General features: G+C 45.2%; 1 protein-coding gene across 1 annotated transcript in view; it reads right to left on the bottom strand.

Moving 5' to 3' along the window:
• Positions 1 to 23,436, bottom strand: part of myo18b (myosin XVIIIB) — a 59,841-nt gene extending 36,405 nt beyond the window's left edge. The window contains exons 1-21 of the mRNA XM_031802650.1: positions 23,285 to 23,436; positions 19,022 to 19,158; positions 17,862 to 17,999; positions 17,138 to 17,605; positions 16,216 to 16,279; positions 12,872 to 12,984; positions 12,557 to 12,724; positions 12,172 to 12,382; positions 11,911 to 12,053; positions 11,601 to 11,701; positions 11,460 to 11,523; positions 11,197 to 11,341; positions 9,027 to 9,197; positions 5,943 to 6,033; positions 5,552 to 5,744; positions 5,384 to 5,464; positions 4,625 to 4,745; positions 3,296 to 3,443; positions 1,864 to 2,047; positions 170 to 326; positions 39 to 58 (exon numbers count right to left, since the gene is read on the bottom strand). Coding sequence (XP_031658510.1) covers positions 39 to 58; positions 170 to 326; positions 1,864 to 2,047; positions 3,296 to 3,443; positions 4,625 to 4,745; positions 5,384 to 5,464; positions 5,552 to 5,744; positions 5,943 to 6,033; positions 9,027 to 9,197; positions 11,197 to 11,341; positions 11,460 to 11,523; positions 11,601 to 11,701; positions 11,911 to 12,053; positions 12,172 to 12,382; positions 12,557 to 12,724; positions 12,872 to 12,984; positions 16,216 to 16,279; positions 17,138 to 17,605; positions 17,862 to 17,999; positions 19,022 to 19,060 — 2,820 coding nt within the window. The 5' untranslated portion in view covers positions 19,061 to 19,158; positions 23,285 to 23,436. The remainder of the gene's footprint in view (positions 1 to 38; positions 59 to 169; positions 327 to 1,863; positions 2,048 to 3,295; positions 3,444 to 4,624; positions 4,746 to 5,383; positions 5,465 to 5,551; positions 5,745 to 5,942; positions 6,034 to 9,026; positions 9,198 to 11,196; positions 11,342 to 11,459; positions 11,524 to 11,600; positions 11,702 to 11,910; positions 12,054 to 12,171; positions 12,383 to 12,556; positions 12,725 to 12,871; positions 12,985 to 16,215; positions 16,280 to 17,137; positions 17,606 to 17,861; positions 18,000 to 19,021; positions 19,159 to 23,284) is intronic.
• Positions 23,437 to 24,053: the final 617 nt, after the last annotated feature.

Raw genomic sequence — 24,053 nt, 5'->3', positions numbered from 1 at the left:
AGAGAGAGAGAGAGAGAGATGGAATAGGGTGGGTCAGCCATAGCTATACAGGTGAGCACTATGATGCCACCAAAATTCCCAAATGATCAACTATATAACCTGTGCAGAATGGCTAACGCTCTGCTAAACTGCACATCTATCTGAGGGCTAATTCTAGGCTAACACTAACCTGTGCGATAGAGCTGCAGGGCGGGGAGGATGTGTGTAGAGTGTAGCTGGATCCTGAGAGCAGGGACGTCGAATCCTCCACAACCGCTGTCTGTCTTAGCACCCACACACTGCAGGAACACTGGCCTGGCTCGACGAATCAGATTCAATAGAGCATCCTGGAAGGGGGGTTGGCGTGTATTAGGGGGACTTACGGCCTGAAGTTTGACTGATATACAGTGGGAGTGTGTATTAGGGTAGTTATGGCCTGAAGTTTGACTGATATACAGTGGGAGTGTGTATTAGGGTATTTACGGCCTGTAGTTTGACTGATATACAGTGGGAGTGTGTATTAGGGTAGTTATGGCCTGTAGTTTGACTGATATACAGTGGGAGTGTGTATTAGGGTAGTTATGGCCTGTAGTTTGACTGATATACAGTGGGAGTGTGTATTAGGTTACTTACGGCCTGTAGTTTGACTGATATACAGTGGGAGTGTGTATTAGGGGACTTACGGCCTGTAGTTTGACTGTTATACAGTGGGAGTGTGTATTAGGGTAGTTATGGCCTGTAGTTTCACTGATATACAGTGGGAGTGTTGTATTAGGTTACTTATGGCCTGTAGTTTCACTGATATACAGTGGGAGTGTGTATTAGGTTACTTATGGCCTGAAGTTTGACTGATATACAGTGGGAGTGTGTATTAGGGGACTTACGGCCTGAAGTTTGACTGATATACAGTGGGAGTGTGTATTAGGTTACTTATGGCCTGAAGTTTGACTGATATACAGTGGGAATGTGTATTAGGGGACTTACGGCCTGTAGTTTGACTGATATACAGTGGGAGTGTGTATTAGGGGACTTACGGCCTGTAGTTTGACTGATATACAGTGGGAATGTGTATTAGGGTAGTTATGGCCTGTAGTTTGACTGATATACAGTGGGAGTGTGTATTAGGTTACTTACGGCCTGTAGTTTGACTGATATACAGTGGGAGTGTGTATTAGGGGACTTACGGCCTGTAGTTTGACTGTTATACAGTGGGAGTGTGTATTAGGGTAGTTATGGCCTGTAGTTTCACTGATATACAGTGGAGTGTGTATTAGGTTACTTACGGCCTGTAGTTTGACTGATATACAGTGGGAGTGTGTATTAGGGGACTTACGGCCTGTAGTTTGACTGATATACAGTGGGAGTGTGTATTAGGGTAGTTATGGCCTGTAGTTTGACTGATATACAGTGGGAGTGTGTATTAGGGGACCTACGGCCTGTAGTTTGACTGATATACAGTGGGAATGTGTATTAGGGGACTTACGGCCTGTAGTTTGACTGATATACAGTGGGAATGTGTATTAGGGGACTTACGGCCTGTAGTTTGACTGATATACAGTGGGAGTGTGTATTAGGATACTTACGGCCTGTAGTTCGACTGATTATAAAGTGGGAGTGTGTATTAGGGGACTTACGGCCTGTAGTTTGACTGATATACAGTGGGAGTGTGTATTAGGGGACTTACGGCCTGTAGTTTGACTGATTTACAGTGGGAGTGTGTATTAGGGGACTTACGGCCTGTAGTTTGACTGATATACAGTGGGAGTGTGTATTAGGGGACTTACGGCCTGAAGTTTGACTGATATACAGTGGGAGGGTGTATTAGGGGACTTACGGCCTGTAGTTTGACTGATATACAGTGGGAGTGTGTATTAGGGGACTTACGGCCTGTAGTTTGACTGATATACAGTGGGAGTGTCGGCGTATGGCGGCCATTCCTCCGCTGAAGGTCTTTCTGACGGTGCCACTCCTCTGTAGCGAACGCTGGCTGCCCCCCTCCACCCCTCCCAAACCACGACACAGAGGGGGCACAGAGGCACGGGGGCCGAATAACGCCTTCACTACCCCACTGGAAATGGAGAGAGAGAAAAAGAGGTAGAGGGGTAAAGAGAGGGGTAAAGAGAGGGAGAAAGAGAGGGGAGGGAGAGAGAGAAAAAGAGGGAGCGAGAGAGAGAGTGAGAGAAAAAGAGAGGGAGAGGGAGAAAGAGAGGGAAAGGGAGAAAGAGAGGGAGAGAGAAAGAGGGAGAGAGAAAACAGAGGGAGAGGGGGAAAGAGAGGGAGAGAGAGAAAGAGAGAGAGAAATAGAGGGGAGAGAGAGGTAAAGGGGTAAAGAGAGGGAGAAAGAGGGAGAGAGAGAAAAAGAGGGAGAGAGAGAAAGATAGGGAGAGAGAGAGAGAGGGGAAAGAAATGGAGTGGGAGAAAGAGAGAGAGGGGAAAGAAAGGGAGTGGGAGAAAGAGAGAGAGGGGAAAGAAAGGGAGTGGGAGAAAGAGAGAGAGGGGAAAGAAAGGGAGTGGGAGAAAGAGAGAGAGGGGAAAGAAAGGGAGTGGGAGAAAGAGAGAGAGGGGAAAGAAAGGGAGTGGGAGAAAGAGAGAGAGGGGAAAGAAAGGGAGTGGGAGAAAGAGAGAGAGGGGAAAGAAGGAGTGGGAGAAAGAGAGAGAGGGGAAAGAAAGAGGGAGTGGGGGAGAGAGAGGGGAAAGAAAGGGAGTGAGAGAAAGAGAGGGAGAGAGAGAGAAAGAGAGGGAGAGGGGGAGAGAGAGGTAGAGGTGTAAAGAGATGGAGAAAGAGAGGGAGAGACAGAAAGAGGGAGAGAGAGAAAGAGGGCGAGAGAGAAAGAGGGAGAGGGGAAAGAGAAACAGAAGGAGAGGGGGAAGAGAGGGAGAGAGAAAGAGAGGGAGAGAGAAAGAGAGAGAGGGGGAAGAAAGGGAGAAAGAGAGGGAGTGATAGAAGAGAGGAGAGAGAGAAAGAGAGGGAGAGAGAGAGAAAGAGAGGGAGAGAGAGAGAGGGAGGGGGGGAGAGAAAGGTAGAGGGGTAAATAGAGGGAGAGAGAGAAAGAGGGATAGGGGGAAAGAGAGAAAGAAAGAGAAAGAGAGGGAGAGAGAAAAGAGAGGGAGAGAGAGAAAGAGGGAGAGACAGAAGGAAAGGCTGAAGCCAACATTTAATTCATTCCAAAAAATTGTATTGGATATAATTTCAATAAACACACATATACATATCTAAACATCTTATAGATCTGAAATAGTTAAATGGATAAAAGCAATATGGTAACATGGTTAGTAATTAGGGCGAAGGGTGGATCTGAGATTCGGCAACACTTACACAGAGGAATTCTGCAGCAGTGAGATGGCGTTGAGAGCAGAAGGGTTGTTCTGGACCAGGCTGAACCATCCCGTCAGGTCATATCTGACCGGGTCAGAACCCATCAGGTGGCTCACCTCACACTGCAGGGGCTGTTCACACTTACGCACTGAGGACAGACAAACCAGAGTTTAGAACTGAACTTCGATGCCACCTTACAACAGAATCACATGTCCACTGCTGACACTATATCTTCTGTGTCACTGAAACTGACAAGACACTGACATACACACTCTCGCCCAAACTCTTACACACACTCACACAGCAACAAACGAACACAGACACCCCGACTTCTCTCTTTCTCTCTCTTCCTCCCGCCCACCCGCCCTCCCTAAGGGCTTTACTTGCATGTTTACATCGCCAAAGCAAGTGAAATAGATAATAATCAAAAGTGAAATAAACAATAAAAACAGGAAACATTAGACTCACATTTTAAATGTCATTATCTCTCTCTCCACTCTCCCCACTCTCCACTCTCCCCACTCTCCACTCTCTCCACTCTCCACTGTCCCCACTCTCCACTCTCTCCACTCTCCACTCTCTCCACTCTCCCCTCTCTCCCCACTCTCCACTCTCCACTCTCTCCAGTCTCCCCACTCTCCACTTTATCCATTATCTCCACTCTCCACTCTCCCCACTCTCCACTCTCCACTCTCTCCACTCTCCATTTTATCCAATCTCTCCCCACTCTCCATTCTCTCCACTCTCCCCCCACTATCCACTCTCCCCACTCTCTCCACTCTCCCCACTCTCTCCACTCTCTCCACTCTCTCCACTCTCCCCACTCTCCCCACTCTCCACACTCTCTTCACCCTCCATTCTCTCCAGTCTCCCCACTCTCCACTATCTCCACTCTCCACTCTCCCCATTCTCTCCACTCTCCCCACTCTCCACTCTCCACTCTCCACTCTCTCCACTCTCCCCACTCTCCACTCTTTCCACTCTCCTCAGTCTCCACTCTCGCCACTCTCCACTCTCCCCACTCTCTTCAGTCTCCCCACTCCCCACTCTCTCCTCTCCACTCTCCACTCTCCACTCTCTCCACTCTCCACTCTCTCCACTCTCCCCAGTCTCCACTCTCCACTCTCCCCAGTCTCCACTCTCCCCAGTCTCCACTCTCCCCACTCTCCACTCTCCCCATTCTCTCCACTCTCCACTCTCTCCAGTCTCCCCACTCTCCCCACTCTCCACTCTCTCCACTCTCCCCACTCTCCCCACTCTCCCCTCTCTCCACTCTCTCCACTCTTCCCACTCTCCACTCTCCCCACTCTCCCCACCCTCCCGTCTCACCAGTAGAGCTGTAGTACTGGCAGACTCTCTCCAGGACAGTGTTTTCTGTCGATCCTGGAGTCACCATCTCCTCATCCAGAACCCACAGCAGTCCTCTGGGGTCTCCCTCTGCCCCTCGCACCTACCACACACACACACGGACACACAAACACACACCATGTTCATCTGGCGAGGCTAGTCTGTGCCCGGAACACTGTGCCCGGAACACTGTGTGGCACACTGGACGATTAGTGGAAGTTCTCAGAAAGGGTGTCAGAGCTGTAGTCTCTTCTGTGTGTGTTAGGTGCAGGTAGCAGACGGTTGTGTGTGTTAGGTGCAGGTAGCAGACAGTTGTGTGTTAGGTGCAGGTAGCAGACAGTTGTGTGTGTTAGGTGCAGGTAGCAGACAGTTATGTGTGTTAGGTGCAGGTAGCAGACAGTTATGTGTGTTAGGTGCAGGTAGCAGACGGTTATGTGTGTTAGGTGCAGGTAGCAGACAGTTATGTGTGTTAGGTGCAGGTAGCAGACAGTTGTGTGTTAGGTGCAGGTAGCAGACGGTTATGTGTGTTAGGTGCAGGTAGCAGACAGTTATGTGTGTTAGGTGCAGGTAGCAGACGGTTGTGTGTGTTAGGTGCAGGTAGCAGCCAGTTGTGTGTGTTAGGTGCAGGTAGCAGCCAGTTGTGTGTGTTAGGTGCAGGTAGCAGACGGTTGTGTGTGTTAGGTGCAGGTAGCAGACAGTTGTGTGTTAGGTGCAGGTGGCAGACGGTTGTGTGTATGTTACCTGTAGAGCAGGCTGGTCTATGGAGGACACCACCTCAGCAGGACTGGTCTCTGGAGCTTCAAAGTCTACCTGAACTCCATCCTGCAACAACAAAACAGTACACACTCTTAGCAGTCATACAGGTGAACCAGTATCACATTACATGAGTGTGTGTGTGTGTTACTGTACCTGTGCGTATCTTTCCAGTGTGTGTGTGAAGGTGTGTGTGTAGTAGTACTCCAGCAGTCTCTCTTGTAGGTAGTTATGACAGAGTTCAGACCAGCCTGCAGCCCTCTCCTCTGCACTGTGTCTGGGGTTGCGGAGGCCTGGAGTGTCCACCACCATCACAGAGGCTAATGTCAGCTGCTGAGAGCTCAGAGCCCTGGGGGGGAGACAGCAGGAAACACCCAGGGCTCACCTCACCACTACCACATATACTCAGGTACAGAGATACTACACTGCCTGAGGTGGGTCTACATCACAACTCCACAAACAGATGACTTTTGATACTCTGTACTCTACTAGTCTTGAACAGGCAAAAAATAAAAGGTGTGTGAGATGACAGAACATGTGTGTGTACCTGTTGATAAGTGACACTATAGCCGTGAAGAGTTCTTCGTACAGTCCAGAAGCCATGCCATCTACACACTGAGTAGCACTCATCCTGGGACCTAGACAGAGAGAGAGATAGAGAGAGAGAGAGAGAGATAGATAGATAGATATATCTACATTGTATACTTTAACCATTTGTACATTGTTACAACACTGTATATATACATATATATATATATACAGTGGGGCAAAAAGTATTTAGTCAGCCACCAATTGTGCACGTTCTCCCACTTAAAAATATGAGAGAGGCCTGTAATTTTCATCATAGGTACACTTCAACTATGACAGACAAAATTAGAAAAAAATACAGAAAATCCCATTGTAGGATTTTTTATCAATTTAATGCAAATTATGGTGGAAAAAAAGTATTTGGTCAATAACAAAAGTTTATCTCAATACTTTGTATACCCTTTGTTGGCAATGACAGAGGTCAAACGTTTTCTGTAGGTCTTCACAAGGTTTTCACACACTGTTGCTGGCATTTTGGCCCATTCCTCCATGCAGATCTCCTCTAGAGCAGTGATGTTTTGGGGCTGTTGCTGGGCAACACGGACTTTCAACTCCCTCCAAAGATTTTCTATGGGGTTGAGATCTGGAGACTGGCTAGGCCACCTCAGGACCTTGAAATGCTTCTTACGAAGCCATTCCTTCGTTGCCCGGGCGGTGTGTTTGGGATCATTGTCATGCTGAAAGACCCAGCCACGTTTCATCTTCAATGCCCTTGCTGATCACGATACATGGCCCCATTCATTCTTTCCTTTACACGGATCAATCGTCCTGGTCCCTTTGCAGAAAAACAGCCCCAAGGCATGATGTTTCCACCCCCCATGCTTCACAGTAGGTATGATGTTCTTTGGATGCAACTCAGCATTCTTTGTCCTCCAAACACGATGAGTTGAGTTTTTACCAAAAAGTTATATTTTGGTTTCATCTGACCATATGACATTCTCCCAATCTTCTTCTGGATCATCCAAATGCTCTCTAGCAAACTTCAGATGAGCCTGGACATGTACTGGCTTAAGCAGGGGGACACGTCTGGCACTGCAGGATTTGAGTCCCTGGCGGCGTAGTGTGTTACTGATGGTAGGCTTTGTTACTTTGGTCCCAGCTCTCTGCAGGTCATTCACTAGGTCCCCCCGTGTGATTCTGGGATTTGTGCTCACCGTTCTTGTGATCATTTTTACCCCACGGGGTGAGATCTTGCGTGGAGCCCCAGATCGAGGGAGATTATCAGGGGTGTTGTATGTCTTCCATTTCCTAAAAATTGCTCTCACAGTTGATTTCTTCAAACCAAGCTGCTTACCAGGTCTACAATTTTGTTTCTGGTGTCCTTTGACAGCTCTTTGATCTTGGCCATAGTGGAGTTTGGAGTGTGACTGTTTGAGGTTGTGGACAGGTGTCTTTTATACTGATAACAATCAATTCATAAAAAATCCTACAATGTGATTTTCCAGATTTTTTTTCTCTCATTTTGTCTGTCATAGTTGAAGTGTACCTATGATGAAAATTACAGGCCTCTCTCATCTTTTTAAGTGGGAGAACTTGCACAATTGGTGGCTGACTAAATACTTTTTTGCCCCACTGTATATAAAATACGACATTTGTAATGTCTTTATTGTTTTGAAACTTCTGTATGTGTAATGTTTACTGTTAATTTTTATTGTTTATTTCACTTTTGTATATTATCTACCTCACTTGCTTTGGCAATGTTAACACATGTTTTCCATGCCAATAAAGCCCCTTGAATTGAATTGATAGATAGATAGATAGATAGATAGATAGATAGATAGATAGATAGATAGATAGATAGATAGATAGATAGATAGATAGATAGATAGATAGATAGATAGATAGATAGATAGATAGATAGATAGATAGAGAGAGAGAGAGAGAGAGAGAGAGAGAGAGAGGTAGATAGATACAGAGAGGTAGAGAGGTAGAGAGGTAGATAGATACAGAGAGGTAGAGAGGTAGATAGATACAGAGAGGTAGAGAGGTAGATAGATACAGAGAGGTAGATAGATACAGAGAGGTAGAGAGGTAGATAGATACAGAGAGGTAGATAGATACAGAGAGGTAGAGAGGTAGATAGATACAGAGAGGTAGAGAGGTAGATAGATACAGAGAGGTAGATAGATACAGAGAGGTAGAGGTAGATAGATACAGAGAGGTAGAGAGGTAGATAGATACAGAAGGTAGAGAGGTAGATAGATACAGAGAGAGAGAGAGAGAGAGGTAGATAGATACAGAGAGAGAGAGAGGTAGATAGATACAGAGAGAGAGAGAGAGAGAGAGAGAGAGAGAGAGGGAGAGAGGTGGTGCAGACACACAGGATGAGGCAGAGTGACCAGTCTGTTCTCATAGACTAGACGTATAGACGTAACATAGTAAATACATTGACACTCAAATAAGTATGATATGTTATGTTTGGTATGGTTGCATAAGACAAATGATTACTTATTAAGGCAGAAATGAAAGTAGGGTAGTTGGTCGGGGTGGATGGGTGAATAACGTGAACATCTAGCAACCCAAAGGTTGAGAGTTCGAATCTCATTTAGTAGCCAGTTAGCAATTTTTAAACTACTTACTACTTATTAACTACTTAGCATGTTAGCTAATCCTTCCCCTAACCCTTTTAGCTAACCTTTCCCCTAACCCAAACCTTAATCCTTCATCCTAAATCCTAACCTTAGCCCTAACCCCTAGCCAGCTAGCTAACGTTAGCCACCTAGCTAGAATTCATAACATATTATGCGTTTTACAAATTCGTATAATATATTATGTTTTGCAAATTTGTAACATATTGTATGTTTTGCAAATTCGTAACATATAATACGAATTGTAATTCGTAACAGATCATACGAAATGAATGATGGACATCCACAAATGAATACATACCATACTAAACATAACATATCAAACTAAATGGATTTGCCTACAGAATAATATCAAATGCTCTGAGACCAGGTTGGAGTGACAGAGTGTGTGTGTGTGTGCACCTGCGTGCGTGCGTGCCTGCCTGCTTGCGAGTACCTGTGTGTCTCTATCTTACCCTCCTCTGCATCAGTAGTAGCGTGTCTCTCTCTGCCGCCCCCGGTGGCTCTCTGCAGCAGCTGTCTGAGGTGGTGTTTGAATACTGCTGTGTGGAGCTCCTCCCCCTCACACCCCAATACACTACTGGCCACCTGGGCACTGTCGAAACTCACAAACGCCCTACGCCCCACTGGGGGAAGGAAGGGAGGTGGGGAGAGGAGGACAGGGGAAGGAAGGGAGGTGGGGAGAGGAGGACAGGGGAAGGAAGGGAGGTGGGGAGAGGAGGACAGGGGAAGGAAGGGAGGGGAGAAAAAGGGGAGGGAAAAAGAAGAGGGTGGAAAACAGGAAAAAGAAAGTATTGGCATGACTGTCATGTTTTCATAGGTCCTATTAACAGCTAAACTATATAAAGTATCATCTACAGTGTCTTCGGAAAGTATTCACACCCCTAGACTTTATAAAAATGTCACGTTAAGTCTTATTCTAAAATGGATTAAATATAAATAAAACCTCAGCAATCTACACACAATAACCCATAATGAAAAAGCATTCAGACCCAGGGCCTCCCGGGTGGCGCAGTGGTTAAGGGCGCTGTACTGCAGCATGTCCTGTGCCATCAGAGACTCTGGGTTCGCGCCCAGGCTCTGTCGTAACCGGCCGCGACCGGGAGGTCCGTGGTGCGACGCACAATTGACCTAGCGTCGTCCGGGTTAGGGAGGGTTTGGCCGGTAGGGATATCCTTGTCTCATCGCGCACCAGCAAGTCCTGTGCCAGGTGCGCGCTAACCAAGGTTGCCAGGTGCACGGTGTTTCCTCCTGCCTGCTTGATGCTGCTGGCTTCCGGGTTGGATGCACGCTGTGTTAAGAAGCAGTGAGGCTTGGTTGGGTTGTGAATCAGAGGACGCATGACTTTCAACCTTTGTGTCTCCCGAGCCCGTACAGGAGTTGTAGCGATGAGACAAGATAGCAGCTAGTAACAATTGGATTCCACGAAATTGGGGAGAAAAAGGGGTAAAGTTCACACAAAAAAAAATAAAAAAAAGTATTCAGACTATTTGCTATGAGACTCGAAATTGAGCTCAGGTGCATCCTGTTTCCATTGATCATCATTGAGATGTTCTACAACTTGATTGGAGTCCACCTGTGGTAAATTCAATTGATTGGACATGAATTGGAAAGGCACACACCTGTCTATATAAGGTCCCACAGTTGACAGTGCCTGTCAGAGCAAAAACCAAGCCATGATGTTGAAGGAATTGTCCATAGAGCTCCAAGACAGGAGCTGACAAGACAGCACAGATCTGGGGAAGGGTAGCAAAACAAATTATGCAGCACTGAAGGTCCCCACAGGCTTCCATCATTCTTAAATGGAAGAAGTTTGGAACCACCAAGACTCCTCCTTGAGATGGCCACCAGGAAGCCACTCCTCAGTAAAAGGCACATGACAACCCACCTTGCCAAAAGGTACCCAAAGACTCTCAGACCATGAAAAACAAGATTCTCTGGTCTGATGGAACCAAGACTGAACTCTTTGGCCTGAATGCCAAGCGTCACATCTGGAGGAAACCTGGCACCATCCCTATGGTGAAGCATGGTGGTGGCAGCATCATGCTGTGGGGATGTGTTTCAATGGCATAGAGGCTAGTCAGGATCAAGGCAAAGATGAACGGAGCAAAGTACAGAAAGATCCTTGATGAAAACCTGCTCCAGAGTGCTCAGGATCTCAGACTGGGGTGAAAGTTCACCTTCAAAAAAGGAGTGGCTTCGGGACAAGTCTCTGAATGTCCTTGAGTGGCCCAACCAGAGCCCGGACTTGAACCCGTCTCTGGAGAGACCTGAAGGTGTGCCATGCTTGCAGTGTCATACACAAGAAGACTGGAGGCTGTAATCGCTGCCAAAGGTTCTTCAACAAAGTACTGAGTAAAAGGTCTAAATACTAATGTAATATTTCAGTTTTTTATTTTTTATACATTTGCAAAATAAATTTTAAAAATCTGTTTTTGCTTTGTCATTATGGGGTATTCTGTGTAAATTGATGAGGGGGAAAAAACGATTTAATCTATTTTAGAATAAGGCTGTAACCTTGCAAAATGTGGAAAAGGTCAAGGGGTCTGAATACTTTCCGAAGGCACTGTAGTAAATGTTATGGAGAGAGAGATGATGGTACAGTCTATGGTATAAACTCTATACCTTTACATGCCCCCGCTGCTCCCAGATGGTACAACCCTGCCAGGACATGCCATATTGCTCGTTGCTCATTGGCCGAGAAGCCCAGAGTTTCCATGGCAACCAGCAGCTTGGTGAAGGCCACTGATGCACGCTGCTTTTCTTCCACCTGATGGAGGGATGGAGGAGAACACAGATGGTAGGAAGCAGGGCCTATTAGTATGTATAGTATGTAGAGTAAGCAATATGGCCAAAAAACACAAAGGTTAGCAACATGTCCTGGTTACCTTGGTGGGAGGGACTATTCCAAAACAGTTGGCCTCTGGGAATTGGTGCATCTGCAGCTCCGTCCTATCAGGAGGAGACAGGAAGTCATGTAAGAGTGTTTGTGTGTGTGTGCGTGTGCGTGTGCGTGTGTGTGTGTGTACCTCATCTCTGTACTGAGTCCAGCCAGCATCTGGGAGAAGACCAGGAAGTTACTCTCTCCCTCCATCTTTTGACACACTCTCCACTTCTCTAACATCATAGTCTGGAGGAGAGGAGAGAGGAATAAATTATCAGGCATTGAGACAATGATATTGTACATAGCAGTATAAGCAATACACTTTGATAATGGGCAACAATTTGTGTGCGTGCATGTTTGTGTTTGTGTGTGCGTGTGCGTGCCTGTGTGTGTGTGCTTATATGTGTGTGTGTGTCTGAGTGTGTGTGCTTATATGTGTGTGTGTGTGTGTGTACCTGTAGGTGTCCGGCAGAGGCCAGTCCAGCATGGTTGAAGTCCAGAGAGAGAACCATGGCGAAGCGAGAAGAGGCATCACTGTGCTGAGAGCTCACACACCCAAACGACCTCAGGATTGTGAATACTGCCTGGATACGCTCCACTGGACACACACAGACACAAACAGATGGAGAGAACATTATACACTCCATATACGTCATACACAAATACTTTATATCACATGACATTCCGCATGATCGCAGGAACACACAGGTACTAACCACTGATGCTGTCTCCGGCAGTACCAGCCTGTTTCAGGAGTGTGTGTGTGAAGGCTTGGCAGGAGGTGGTCTTGCCTGTGCCGCTGCGTCCCACCGCACACACACTCTGGTCCCTGCGGGTGCCCACCATGGAGACATAGACACGCCTGACTAGAGCGGCCAGGGCAGGGGGAGCGTCCCACACACTGTCCCCACGACGGGAGCGAGGGGTCTAGGGAGAGGAGACATCAATATTCAATCATCACCTGGTTCCACTGGAACTACAGGAAGTGTGTGTGTGTGTGTGTGTGTGTGTGTGTGTGTGTGTGTGTGTGTGTGTGTGTGTGTGTGTGTGTGTGTGTGTGTGTGTGTGTGTGTGTGTGTGTGTGTGTGTGTGCGCGCTAACCTTGCCGTGTTGGTTCAGCGGAGGCCAGAAGTTGAGCAGGTTGGGTCCTGCTTGTGTAAGAGGCAGGCTGGCTTTAGCTCGACTGGTTAACGTGTGGAGGGCTCCACACTCATTCACACTCTGCAGTTCACTCAAGTCCTCACACAGGTCCAACTCAGAGGGATTCAACTGGAGAGAAAAAGAGAGGGAGAGAGATGTCAGAAAGGAGAGATATTGTTGAGAGAAAGACCATGTGAGAGAGGGATGGAGAGAGAAGAAAAAATAGAGAGAGGGTAAAGGAAAGACTGGGGAAGTCAGGGGAGAGAGAGAGACTACCTTGTGGATGTCGTGCTCCATGACATCATGCAGTGTTCCATCTGTCTCCATTCTGACTCTCACTAAGCCTGCTGGGAGATCTGGGGTTCCTTCGTCTGGCTTCAGCTGAGTGGCTGGAATACAGAACCCACCAATCACAGAAAAGCTCAGTATAAACCTACCAATGGGAAGTCTCAGGACAAATCCATTAGTCACTAAAAGATTACTTTGATGTTTATCATTAACCATGTTTCCATCCACAGATTTTTTGGCAAGTAAGGTCACACTGTATTAAAAAAAAGCACGAAATCTGTGATGGAAACAGGAAGTGTTGGAACAATTTCAGAAATGTCGACAGACAATTTGTTTGTTCGACTTTGTGGGATCTTTTAGTGTCTGTAAAATGAATTATGCAACAAATGATTTCTTGCCCAATTGTTGATAGAATAACCATCATATGGAGGTAAATTTGAAGTCCCACATGGAAAGAAACACTACAAAAGTATGCGGACACCCCTTCAAATGAGTGGATTTGTCTATTTCAGCCACACCCGTTGCTGACAGGTGTGTAAAATCGAGCACAACACCATGTAATCTCCATAGACAAACATTGGCAGTAGAATGGCCTTATTGTCATTGGATGCCACCGTAATAAGGTGCCACTATTCCAACAAGTCAGTTTGTCAAATTTCTGCCCTGCTAGAGTTGCCCCGGTCAACTGTAAGTGCTGTTATTGTGAAGTGGAAATGTCTAGGAGCAACAATGGCTCAGCCGTGAAGTGGTAGGCCACACAAAAAATCATCTGTCCTCGGTTGCAACACTCACTACAGAGCTCCAAACTGCCTCTGGAAGCAATGTAGCACAAGAACTGTTCGTTGGGAGCATCATCAAATGGGTTTCCATGGCCGAGCAGCCGCACACAAGCCTAAGATCACCATGCGCAATGCCAAGCGTCGGCTGAAGAAGTGTAAAGCTCTCCGCCATTGGATTCTGGAGCAGTGGAAACGTGTTCTCTGGAGTGATGAATCACGCTTCACCATCTGGCAGTCCGACAAACTAATCTGGGTTTGGTGGATGCCAGGAGAACGCTACCTGCCCGAATGCATAGTGCCCACTGTAAAGTTTGGTGGAGGAGAAATAATGGTCTGGGGTTGTTTTTCATGGTTCAGGCTAGGATCCTCAAGTACTTTACACCACTGCTGTAACTAAGTAAAAATACTTGAAAGTACTACTTGAGTAGTTTTTTGGGGTAAGGGTATTTTACTTTGCTTTTTATATTTTTGGCAGCTTTTATTTCACTACGTTCCTAAAGAAAATGTTGTACTTTTTACTCTGTACATTTTCCCTGACACCCAAAAGTACTCATTACATTTTGAATGCTTAGCAAAATAGGAAAATTGTAATCTAATTCACACACATTCCTGGTCATCCCTACAGCATCTAATCTGGTGGACTCACTAAACACATGATTCATTTGTAAATGAATACAGTATGTGTGTGTCTGTGTGCATGTCTGACAATGCGCATGTGTGTGTCTGTGTGTTGGAGTGTTCCCCTGGCTATCCGTAAATAAATTCAACAATTCAAAAATGAAAATGCCGCAGTCTGGTTTGCTTAATATAAGGAATTTGAAATGATTTATACTTTTGATACTTAAGTATATTTTAGCAATTACATTTATTTTTGATACTTAGTTGAGTCATTTTCTATTAAGGTATCTTTACTTTTACTCAAGTATGACAATTGGGTACTTTTTCCACCACTGAGTTACAGTGAAGGGAAATCTTAATGCTACAGCATAGATAGAATGACATTCTAGACGATTCTGTGCTTCCAACTTTGTGGCAACAGTTTGGGGAAGGCCCTTTCCTCTTTCAGCATGACAATGCCCCTGTGCACAAAGCGAGGTCCATACAGAAATGCTTTGTCGAGGTCGGTGTGGAAGAACTTGACTGGCCTGCACAGAGCCCTGACCTCCATCCTATCGAACACCTTTGGGTTGAATTGGAACGCCGACTGCGAGCCAGGGCTAATCACCCAACATCAGTGCCCGACCTCACTAATGCTCTTGTGGCTGAATGGAAGCAAGTCCCCGCAGCAATGTTCCAACATATAGTGGAATGCCTTCCCAGAAGAGTGGAGGTTTTTATAGAAGCAAAGGGGGGATCAACTCCATGATTTTGGAATGCAATGTTCGACGTCAGGTGTCCACATACTTTTGGTAATGTAGTGCATGTTGTGTTGTCCTCCCACTACAACTTCAAAAAGCATGCACAGTTTATTAGGCTATAGATGGAATAAGTTATATGATGAACTTCACAGGGTGGTGAAAGTGCACAGTGACAAGCGTGATGCTCCTTTCCAATAAATATCATGGGTCTTCATTTGTATGCTAGTGACATGATGATGATTCACTTAGCTGCCAATTAACAAATAAGAATGGTCTTGCTCTTATCCATCTCAACATATAACCTGTCATCTTTATCAGCAAACTGTTGTCTAGAGAACATGAGCAAAAACCAGACTGATAATTTTTGCCATTTATTGCAACAGTTTGTGTGAAAAACCATCGATTGAGTGGGAAATGCTATAGAAACACAATGAATTCATGTTTTAATCCGTACATCATAACTTTAGCGCAAAAGTGGTTTTTAGATGCACTACGTCATCACGCACAGCCTTTAATCCGCACAAGTCAGTTTTGATGGAAACAAAATCTGGTGGGAAAAAGCGCATATTTTCTTAGGCAGATTTGATCATATTAATATACTACAGTAAATACTGTTAACGCTACAGTAAGCACTGTAGACTTGTCCCAACAGGATTTATTGTTGTTGTTGTTTTTGTGGAGAGAGATGAAGTCTTAGTGGGTTTCCTGGTTGTGGCTCTAGTCTGTATTCTCAGTAATATTCTCACTATTACTCCCACAGCACAGCTATACAGGGATTACCCGGCAGGGTTTATGTACCAGGGGCTTAGAATTTGATATGCATCCCTAATCTTTGATCACCAGTGTGAGTGTGTGTGTGTGTATCAGTATATGCGTGTGTGTATATGTGGGCATATGAAAAACTAATAGGATTAATGCTGAGTGGCTAGATATTCTACAGTAAACTACAGTAGAGTACATCAAAATACTGCTATAGTACATCGAATACTATTGGTATAGTACATCAGTATATAGTATACAGTATGTCAGGATACTAGTAGCTGTCAAAATGTCTCCCGCAGTATGAAGGGTTGGATACAGGAGGACAGTGGTAAAGCAAGGTACTATTAATACACATCCAATGCAACCCAATACCTCAGAACACACAGCAGTCTACCACACTGCATCACCATTACACTACATTACCACCACTTACCTAGGGAGAAGCCCTCCTTGTGGACGTACCACACAGTGCCAATCTCATACCACACATCCCTCACCTGAGAGAGAGAGAGACAGAGAGAGAGAGACAGAGAGAGAGAGAGACAGAGAGAGAGAGAGACAGACAGAGAGAGACAGAGAGAGAGAGAGACAGAGAGAGAGAGACATTACACAGATCCACAAAGAATTCGAAAACAAATCAAATTTTGAAAAACTCCCATATCTACTGGGTGAAATTCCACAGTGTGCCATCACAGCAGCAAGATTTGTGACCTGTTGCCACGAGAAAAGGGCAACCAGTGAAGAACAAACACCATTGTAAATACAACCCATATTTATGCTTATTTATTTTATCTTGTGTCCTTTAACCATTTGTACATTGTCAAAACACTATATATATATATAATATGACATTTGTAATGTCTTTACTGTTTTGAAACTTCTGTATGTGTAATGTTTACTGTTAATTTTTGTTGTTTTTCACTTTATATATCCACTTTGTATGTTGTCTACCTCACTTGCTTTGGCAATGTTAACACGTTTCCCATGCCAATAAAGCCCTTGAATTGAATTGAATTGTGTGTTCTACGGCATACAGTATGTGTGTGTCTGTGTGCATGTCTGACAATGCGCATGTGTGTGTCTGTGTGCATGTCTGTATGTGTCTGTCAGTGCGCGTGTGTATGCCTAACAGGCCTGCTACATTGTTTTCAATGTAACCAGGGAGTAAGCAGGCTTTGACGTGTTCCTTTTACGACGCCCAAGTGGAGCAAGTATGTAAGGGTGTGTGTGTGTGTGTGTGTGTGTGTGTGTGTGTGTGTGTGTGTGTGTGTGTGTGTGTGTGTGTGTGTGTGTGTGTGTGTGTGTATATGGTATGCACAGTAGATATCCTATGACAGGTCCACGTGACATCATACCTCTTTCTTCGTGTGTTGTGTTAAGGTGGTGTCTGCTTGTTGCCCCTCAGGCTCCAGTCTCTCTTCGATCACACCCTCTTTCTTCTCCTCTTTCTGCTTCTCTTTCTTTCCTTCCATCTTTGACTTCTTGGCATCATTTGTCACCTTCTCTTTCCCTGACTTCACTTCCTGCCCCTGCAGCTCTGATGTAACTTCTTGTTTTTGCTTCAGCTGCTCTGTCGTCATTTCCTGTTTCTGTGGCTCTGAGGTCTCTTCCTTTTTGGCTGTGTCCCCCAAGGGTGGGCTCTTGATTTCGGGGGAAATTATTTGCGGGGGCGAGGAGGTCTTGAGATCTGATTGGTTGGAGTGGCGGCCTCGCTCTCCATTGACCAAATGCTCATTTCGTAGTGCCATCTCAGCTTCCAGGATTGGTGGAGTCTGGTCTGGGAGGAGGAACTGCTGCACCAGGTTGTCACTCAGTTTACTGGGCTGGAAAGATACAAGATGGACACCACCATGGTAAGTAAAAACACAAAGCACCCTCCTGCCTTTACTTCACAATTGGCTGACTTGCTATCGACCCTCGGAAAAAAAAGGTTATTCCTTTCCAATTGTCTCTCTCGCGTTCTAACTCCACCCTTCCCTCCATCCCTTTCTATCTTCTCCTCTTCTCCTCCCTCCCTCCCTCTCTCCATCCCCATCCTTCAATTCCACTCTCTTTCACCCCTTCATCTCTTTCTCTTACCACCTTCTCTTCTTTGACCTCGGGTTCTTTTTGTTTGGTCTCCTTCTCTGTCTCTCTGACCAGCTGTTTGAGGAAGCCTCCCGGTAGGGCTGACAGAGGAGGCGGAGGAGAGGTGGGCTCTTCCTTCTTCTCCTTTATCTGTAGAGTGGAATGGAGGGATGGAGAGGGTAAGACTGATATGACAGACACAGGCCTTGTTCAAATACAAATGTACACATTCATCCTTTTATCCTTGTAGAAAAGGGGATGTATTTTCACAGTATGTATTTTAACCTATATTTGACAGTTAATGTAATTTGAACAGGGCCACAGACCAATGCTTCCATGCAGAGTCAGATATACTGTTAGAAATAGATGCAATGCAGTCTACGCTCAGCACAGGCTCAACAGCAATATACTGTGATAGCAGGATAGCTCACACACTTTCACACTTATACACACACACAAACACATGCTAGTGTGGAACAGCAAATATCATCTACTTTGAGGACTGCAGATCAGTTGAGTTCACAGAGTTTCCTATTGGCTACAAACAGGTGTGAATTACTGACACAGATTATATCAACGGTGTGTAACTAGTGAATGACTAGTTCATTACTGGTCTATTAATACCACCAGAGGTAATGGTCAGATTAGATTTAACCTGCTGTTACTGTGTAGACAGGAGGACAGAAAGGTCAGTAAGACAGCTCTCCTCTCTCTCCTGTCCTCTGCTCAGATGTGGTCTAAATATGTTACTGGTCCATAATGCTAACATATAGAGACATAAGAATGACATTGGGATTGGTAATAGAGGAGTGAATTAAATAACTAATTGAGCGAGCGAGTGAGTGAGTGAGTGAGTGAGTGAGTGAGTGAGTGAGTGAGTAAGGAAGGAAGGTAGGGTGTGTGTGTGATGCTCTGGTTACTGTATGTACACACAGGAGTGGTTGTATTTGCAGATGGGAGATGCAAAGCAGTGTGTGGGACATACGGTAGCCCACACATAGGACAACTAATCCAGATCACACAGGCTGATAATTCTAGACTACAAACATCTTCAACATGACTCATTAGAACACACATTAAGGGAACACACAACTAGAACACAAACAGAGTGAAGACCATTCCAGACTATTCTAGGACACAAATGCCTCGTGCCACATCATCTCTGCACCTCCCTTCTGCTCCCAGAGCTTTAAGCGTGAGGAAAGTGCCATGGCAACGGCTGCTGGGGGAGGAGTCAAACAGTCAGAGGTCAGCGTGATGTGATGTCAGAGTGGGGGTGGGTCAACACATAAACGGTGACACTGTGAACCTGGGATGGAGAGAAACAGGAATGAGAGAAAGAGGAATAGAGAGGGAAAAAATAGAGAGGGAGAAAGATAGGCAGAGAAGAAAGAGGGAAATTCACTCTTCAATTTTATTTTTATACCTACAACCTAAAATGGTTCTTTGGCTGTCCCCATAGCAGAACCATTTGCAAAACCCTTTTTGTTTCCAGGTAGAATCCTTATCGGTTCCATGTAGATCCCTTTCCACAGAGGGTTCTACATGGAACCCAAAAGGGTTCTACCTGGATCCAATAAGGGTTCTCCTATGCAGACAGCTGAAAAGCCCTTTTGGAGGCAGGCAAAGCAAAGAGAGAGGGAAGATGGAGAGAGAGAAAGAGATGGATAAAGTATACATTGAAAGATACACTTTATATACAAAAGTATGTGGACATCCCTTCAAATTAGTGGATTTGGGCTATTTCAGCCACACCTGTTACTTACAAGTGTATACAATCGAGCACACAACCATGTAATCTCCAAACATTGTCAGTAGAATGGCCTTACTGAAGACCTCAGTGACTTTCAACGTGGCACCGTCATAGGATGCCATATTTCCAACAAGTCAGTTCGTAAAATTTCTGCCCAGCTAGAGCTGCCCTCGGTCAATTGTAAGTGCTGTTATTGTGAAGTGGAAATGTCTGTCCTCGGTTGCAACACTCACTACCGAGTTCCAAACTGCCTCTGGAAGTAACGTCAGCACAAGAACTGTTCACCATCTGGCAGTCCGGCGGACTAATCTGGGTTTGGCGCATGCCAAGAGAACTCAACCTGCCAGAATGGATAGTGTCAACTGTAAAGTTTGGTGGAGGAGGAATAATGGTCTGGGGTTGTTTTTCATGGTTCCTTAGTGAAGGGAAATCTTAACGCTACAGCATACAATGACATTCTAGACAATTCTGTGCTTCCAAGTTTGTGGCAACAGTTTGGGGAAGGCCCTTTCCTGTTTCAGCTTGACAATGCCCTGTGCACAAAGCGAGGTCCATACAGAAATGGATTGTTGATATCGGTGTGGAAGAACTTTACTGGCCTGCACAGAGCCATGACCTCTACCCCATCAAACACCTTTGGGATGAATTGGAACACCGACTGCGATGTTTGCCCGTCATTGCCCGACCTCACTAATGCTCTTGTGGCTGAATGGAAGCTAATCCCTGTATCAATGTTCCTTTCCAGAAGAGTGGAGGCTGTTATAGCTGCAAAGGGGGGATCAACTCCATATTAATGCCCATGATTTCAGAATGAGATGTTTGACGAGAAGGTGTCCATATACTTTTGGTCATGTAGTGTATGTTGAGCAGTGTTTCTCAAACAGTAAGTTCAGAATCACGTGTTATGGTGCAGCATGTTTTCTGATGAGTTGTAGTAACCACTGCTGACAACACATGATGAAACACCTCACGACGAGGTGGAATACATGACAGGTGGCAGATCACTCAACACCAGCCACGCACAAATCAGCTGTCTCTCAGAAATATCAGTCTTTCTAGTGTAGTCATAAGCACACAAGCACTCTCACATTTGATTTAATATACTGAAAAGTGCTTATTTTTTTCATAAAGGTGTCCCTAAACCAGGGTTCTTCTAATTCCTTGATGTTATTTGTGTGTATGCTGGTTTTAAATCACTGCCTACTCCTTGATGTTATTTGTGTGTATGCTGGTTTTAAATCACTGCCTACTCCTTGATGTTATTTGTGTGTATGCTGGTTTTAAATCACTGCCTACTCCTTGATGTTATTTGTGTGTATGCTGGTTTTAAATCACTGCCTACTCCTTGATGTTATTTGTGTGTATGCTGGTTTTAAATCACTGCCTACTCCTTGATGTTATTTGTGTGTATGCTGGTTTTAAATCACTGCCTACTCCTTGATGTTATTTGTGTGTATGCTGGTTTTAAATCACTGCCTACTCCTTGATGTTATTTGTGTGTATGCTGGTTTTAAATCACTGCCTACTCCTTGATGTTTTATTGTGATTATATTCTGCCCCATAGGGAAATGCAAGGAAGTACATGTACAGTTGAAGTCTGCACAACCTCTCACAAACTACTGTTTCTTCCCTCACCAACACACTCGCCACCTGGGTCTCGTGTACAGCTCTCCTTTCCTCTGGTTTCAGCCTGACTTAGCTGTCCGATCCATTGGACTTCTCAGACACACTACAACCCTGACCTCTACTCCCCTGGGCCCAGATTCACAAAACCTTCTTTCGAATAAATTTCTTCTTAACTGCCATTTTTTCCTTAACCATAGACTTAAGAATAATGTTAAGCAAAGTTCCTACTCCTCAAAAAGGTTATAGGAAATTGTATTGCACTTCTTATGTTTCTCCATTATTAAGCAAGAAGTTTAAAAGAAATGTGATTATTGAAAATGAAGTTATTGGAAATGTCCTTAATTCAAAGATAGCTAAACCCTTGTCTAAAACTCAGGGCATCGAGAGAAAAAGCTCACGAAAGCAATTGAACATGTTTAATTCACTCACAAACTTCATCTTTCAGTATTGCTTATTTTAAACCCAAGAACATGTTTTAGAACAGTAATCTCATTAGGAAATATGCTAACATGATTTCCATTGCTAGCTAGATAGCTAGCTAAAACGGTTGCCTGGCAACAAACATTTTAAGAACATTTTTAAAAAGTTATTTGAAAAGTTTGTAAGAAATCATTAAATCTAAAGATATTGTTGAGGAATTACAATTAAGAACTATCTTATCTTCTTGCTTTTTTTTTCTTAAGAAGCTTTCTAAGTTTTTGCGAAATAAGTGTTTTTTTAAATCTGGGCCCTGGCCCTTACAGACACATCCACTACCTCCAGCTCTTGTCTGGAGCACCAGCAGTTACGAACGAACGGACGGACGGACAGACAGACCTGTAGATTTTATGAAAATATTGGGTATTGCATGTACAGTATATCCAAGGTCAGAAAGACTGTGGCTGGTTGGTTTAGGAGTATGACACACAGACAGGAAGACAGACCTGTTGTGGACAGTCTCTGATCAACACAACACCAATGAAGCCTACGTCAACTCATCTCTGAGGGTGATGATGTTGGTTAGTATGACATCCAGACCGCCATCTTAATATATATTTTTACTTCAGTGTTCACCTGTTGATTCACCACAACACATTTCTGGGTGATATGTAAGCAACTGTTTTAACTTGGTCAGATCTGTTCAGCCATGATGCTGTGTCCATGGCATGTTCCCGCGAACGGTGGCTCAATTCCGCCGGGTTCCAAACTTTTATCTCCCACCTGAAGCGACTCCAATTTTCTTGTGATCCACCAAATCAATAGTGACAACCCTGTCAACTTGATGGAACATGACATAACCCATCCTATATGGGGAACTGTTATATTCTGTCTTTGACAGCAGTCACACTTTCAGGCAACTCCTGTACACCAGGCCCTCTACCTTGTCTTCTCCTCTACGCCTCCACCCTACCTCTCTCCTCTACCCCTCCACCATACGCCTCTCTTCTACCCCTCAACCTTGTCCTCTACTCTACCCCTCTACCCTGTCCTCTACTCTACTCCTCTACCATGTCGTCTCCTCTACCCTGTCGTCTCCTCTACCCCTCCACCCTACCCCTCTCCTCTACCGCTCTACCTTGTCCTCTCCTCTACCCCTCCACCCTGTCCTCTCCTTGACCCCTCTACCCTGTCCTCTTCTCTAACCCTCTACCCTGTCCTCTTCTCTACCCCTCTACCCTGTCCTCTCCTCTACCCCTCTACCCTGTCCTCTTCTCTACCTCTACCCTGTCCTCTCCTCTACCCCTTTACCCTGCCCACTCCTCTACCCCTCTACCCTACCCTCTCCACTTTCCACTACCCCTCCTCTCTACACTCTTTCTCCTACCCCTCTCCCCTACCCTCTTTCCCCTACCCTCTTTCCCCTACCCGTCCACTCTCTCTACCCTACCCAGCCCTTCTTTGTCTCTTTTACCCCATCCTCTCTCTCCTTTTCCCTTAACCTTCTTTCCCCTATCTGCCCCTCAGTCCAAAGATCCACCCAGGGCTCTAGAAACAAAGTCATGAGAACAAACTCTGTCTCTGTCTTATATTCTCTGACATTTCACACAAATACACACTAAACTCAAAGTTCACCTACCTTATGATGGCTAATACTCAACGCAGGAACTCCAAATGTACTGCTGTATAGTCCGAAACTTGTGAGGCCAAAGAGAGAGGCTCACTGTCCCACTGTCAAACAGAAACACACACCGACACACACAGTCAGACAAGCCGAATGGGGCTCCCAGCAATGCAGTCAGAAATAGAGTGACACAGACAGCCATCTCAGCCATCTCACACACACACACACACACACACACACACACACACACACACACATACACACACACACACACAGTTCTATTATTATGACACACACACACAGATAAGGGAGGCAGCTGGCTTGCCACCAGATTGAGCTATAAATATAGTGGGACTGGGGGAGGTGGTAGGGGATACTACCCTGTTAGGAGAACTGGATTTAGCAAATGACAGGGGAGAGAGGGGACAGAGAAAGAAAGAGAGAAAGAGTGAGAGGTGAGAGAGAGAATACAGTTGGGGAAAAGCAATGGGTAAAAGAGGATGCTGTAGCAAACTAAGGCTTCCTGCATCTTCATTTGTCTAAGGTTTAGACTTCAGGTCTAAACAACCCAACGGATAAATGGCATATAGAGACTGAGGCGAGAGAGTGGAAAGCTGGAATGAATGTATTGGCTATTGGGATTTGGACATAAGAGTGATGGATTGCTGTTGATGTTGTTAGAATGAAACAAACACACACACAAACTCTAAGCCCAAAGCCCATTCCATAGCAACTGCTAGAAAAAGCCACGTATCTCTGAATTGGGTTACGTTAATCCTTACCC

Source organism: Oncorhynchus kisutch, linkage group LG23 (genome assembly GCF_002021735.2).
Source record: "Oncorhynchus kisutch isolate 150728-3 linkage group LG23, Okis_V2, whole genome shotgun sequence".
Classification (NCBI taxonomy): Eukaryota; Metazoa; Chordata; class Actinopteri; order Salmoniformes; family Salmonidae; genus Oncorhynchus; species Oncorhynchus kisutch.
This window is presented reverse-complemented; position numbering and strand designations above follow the sequence as displayed.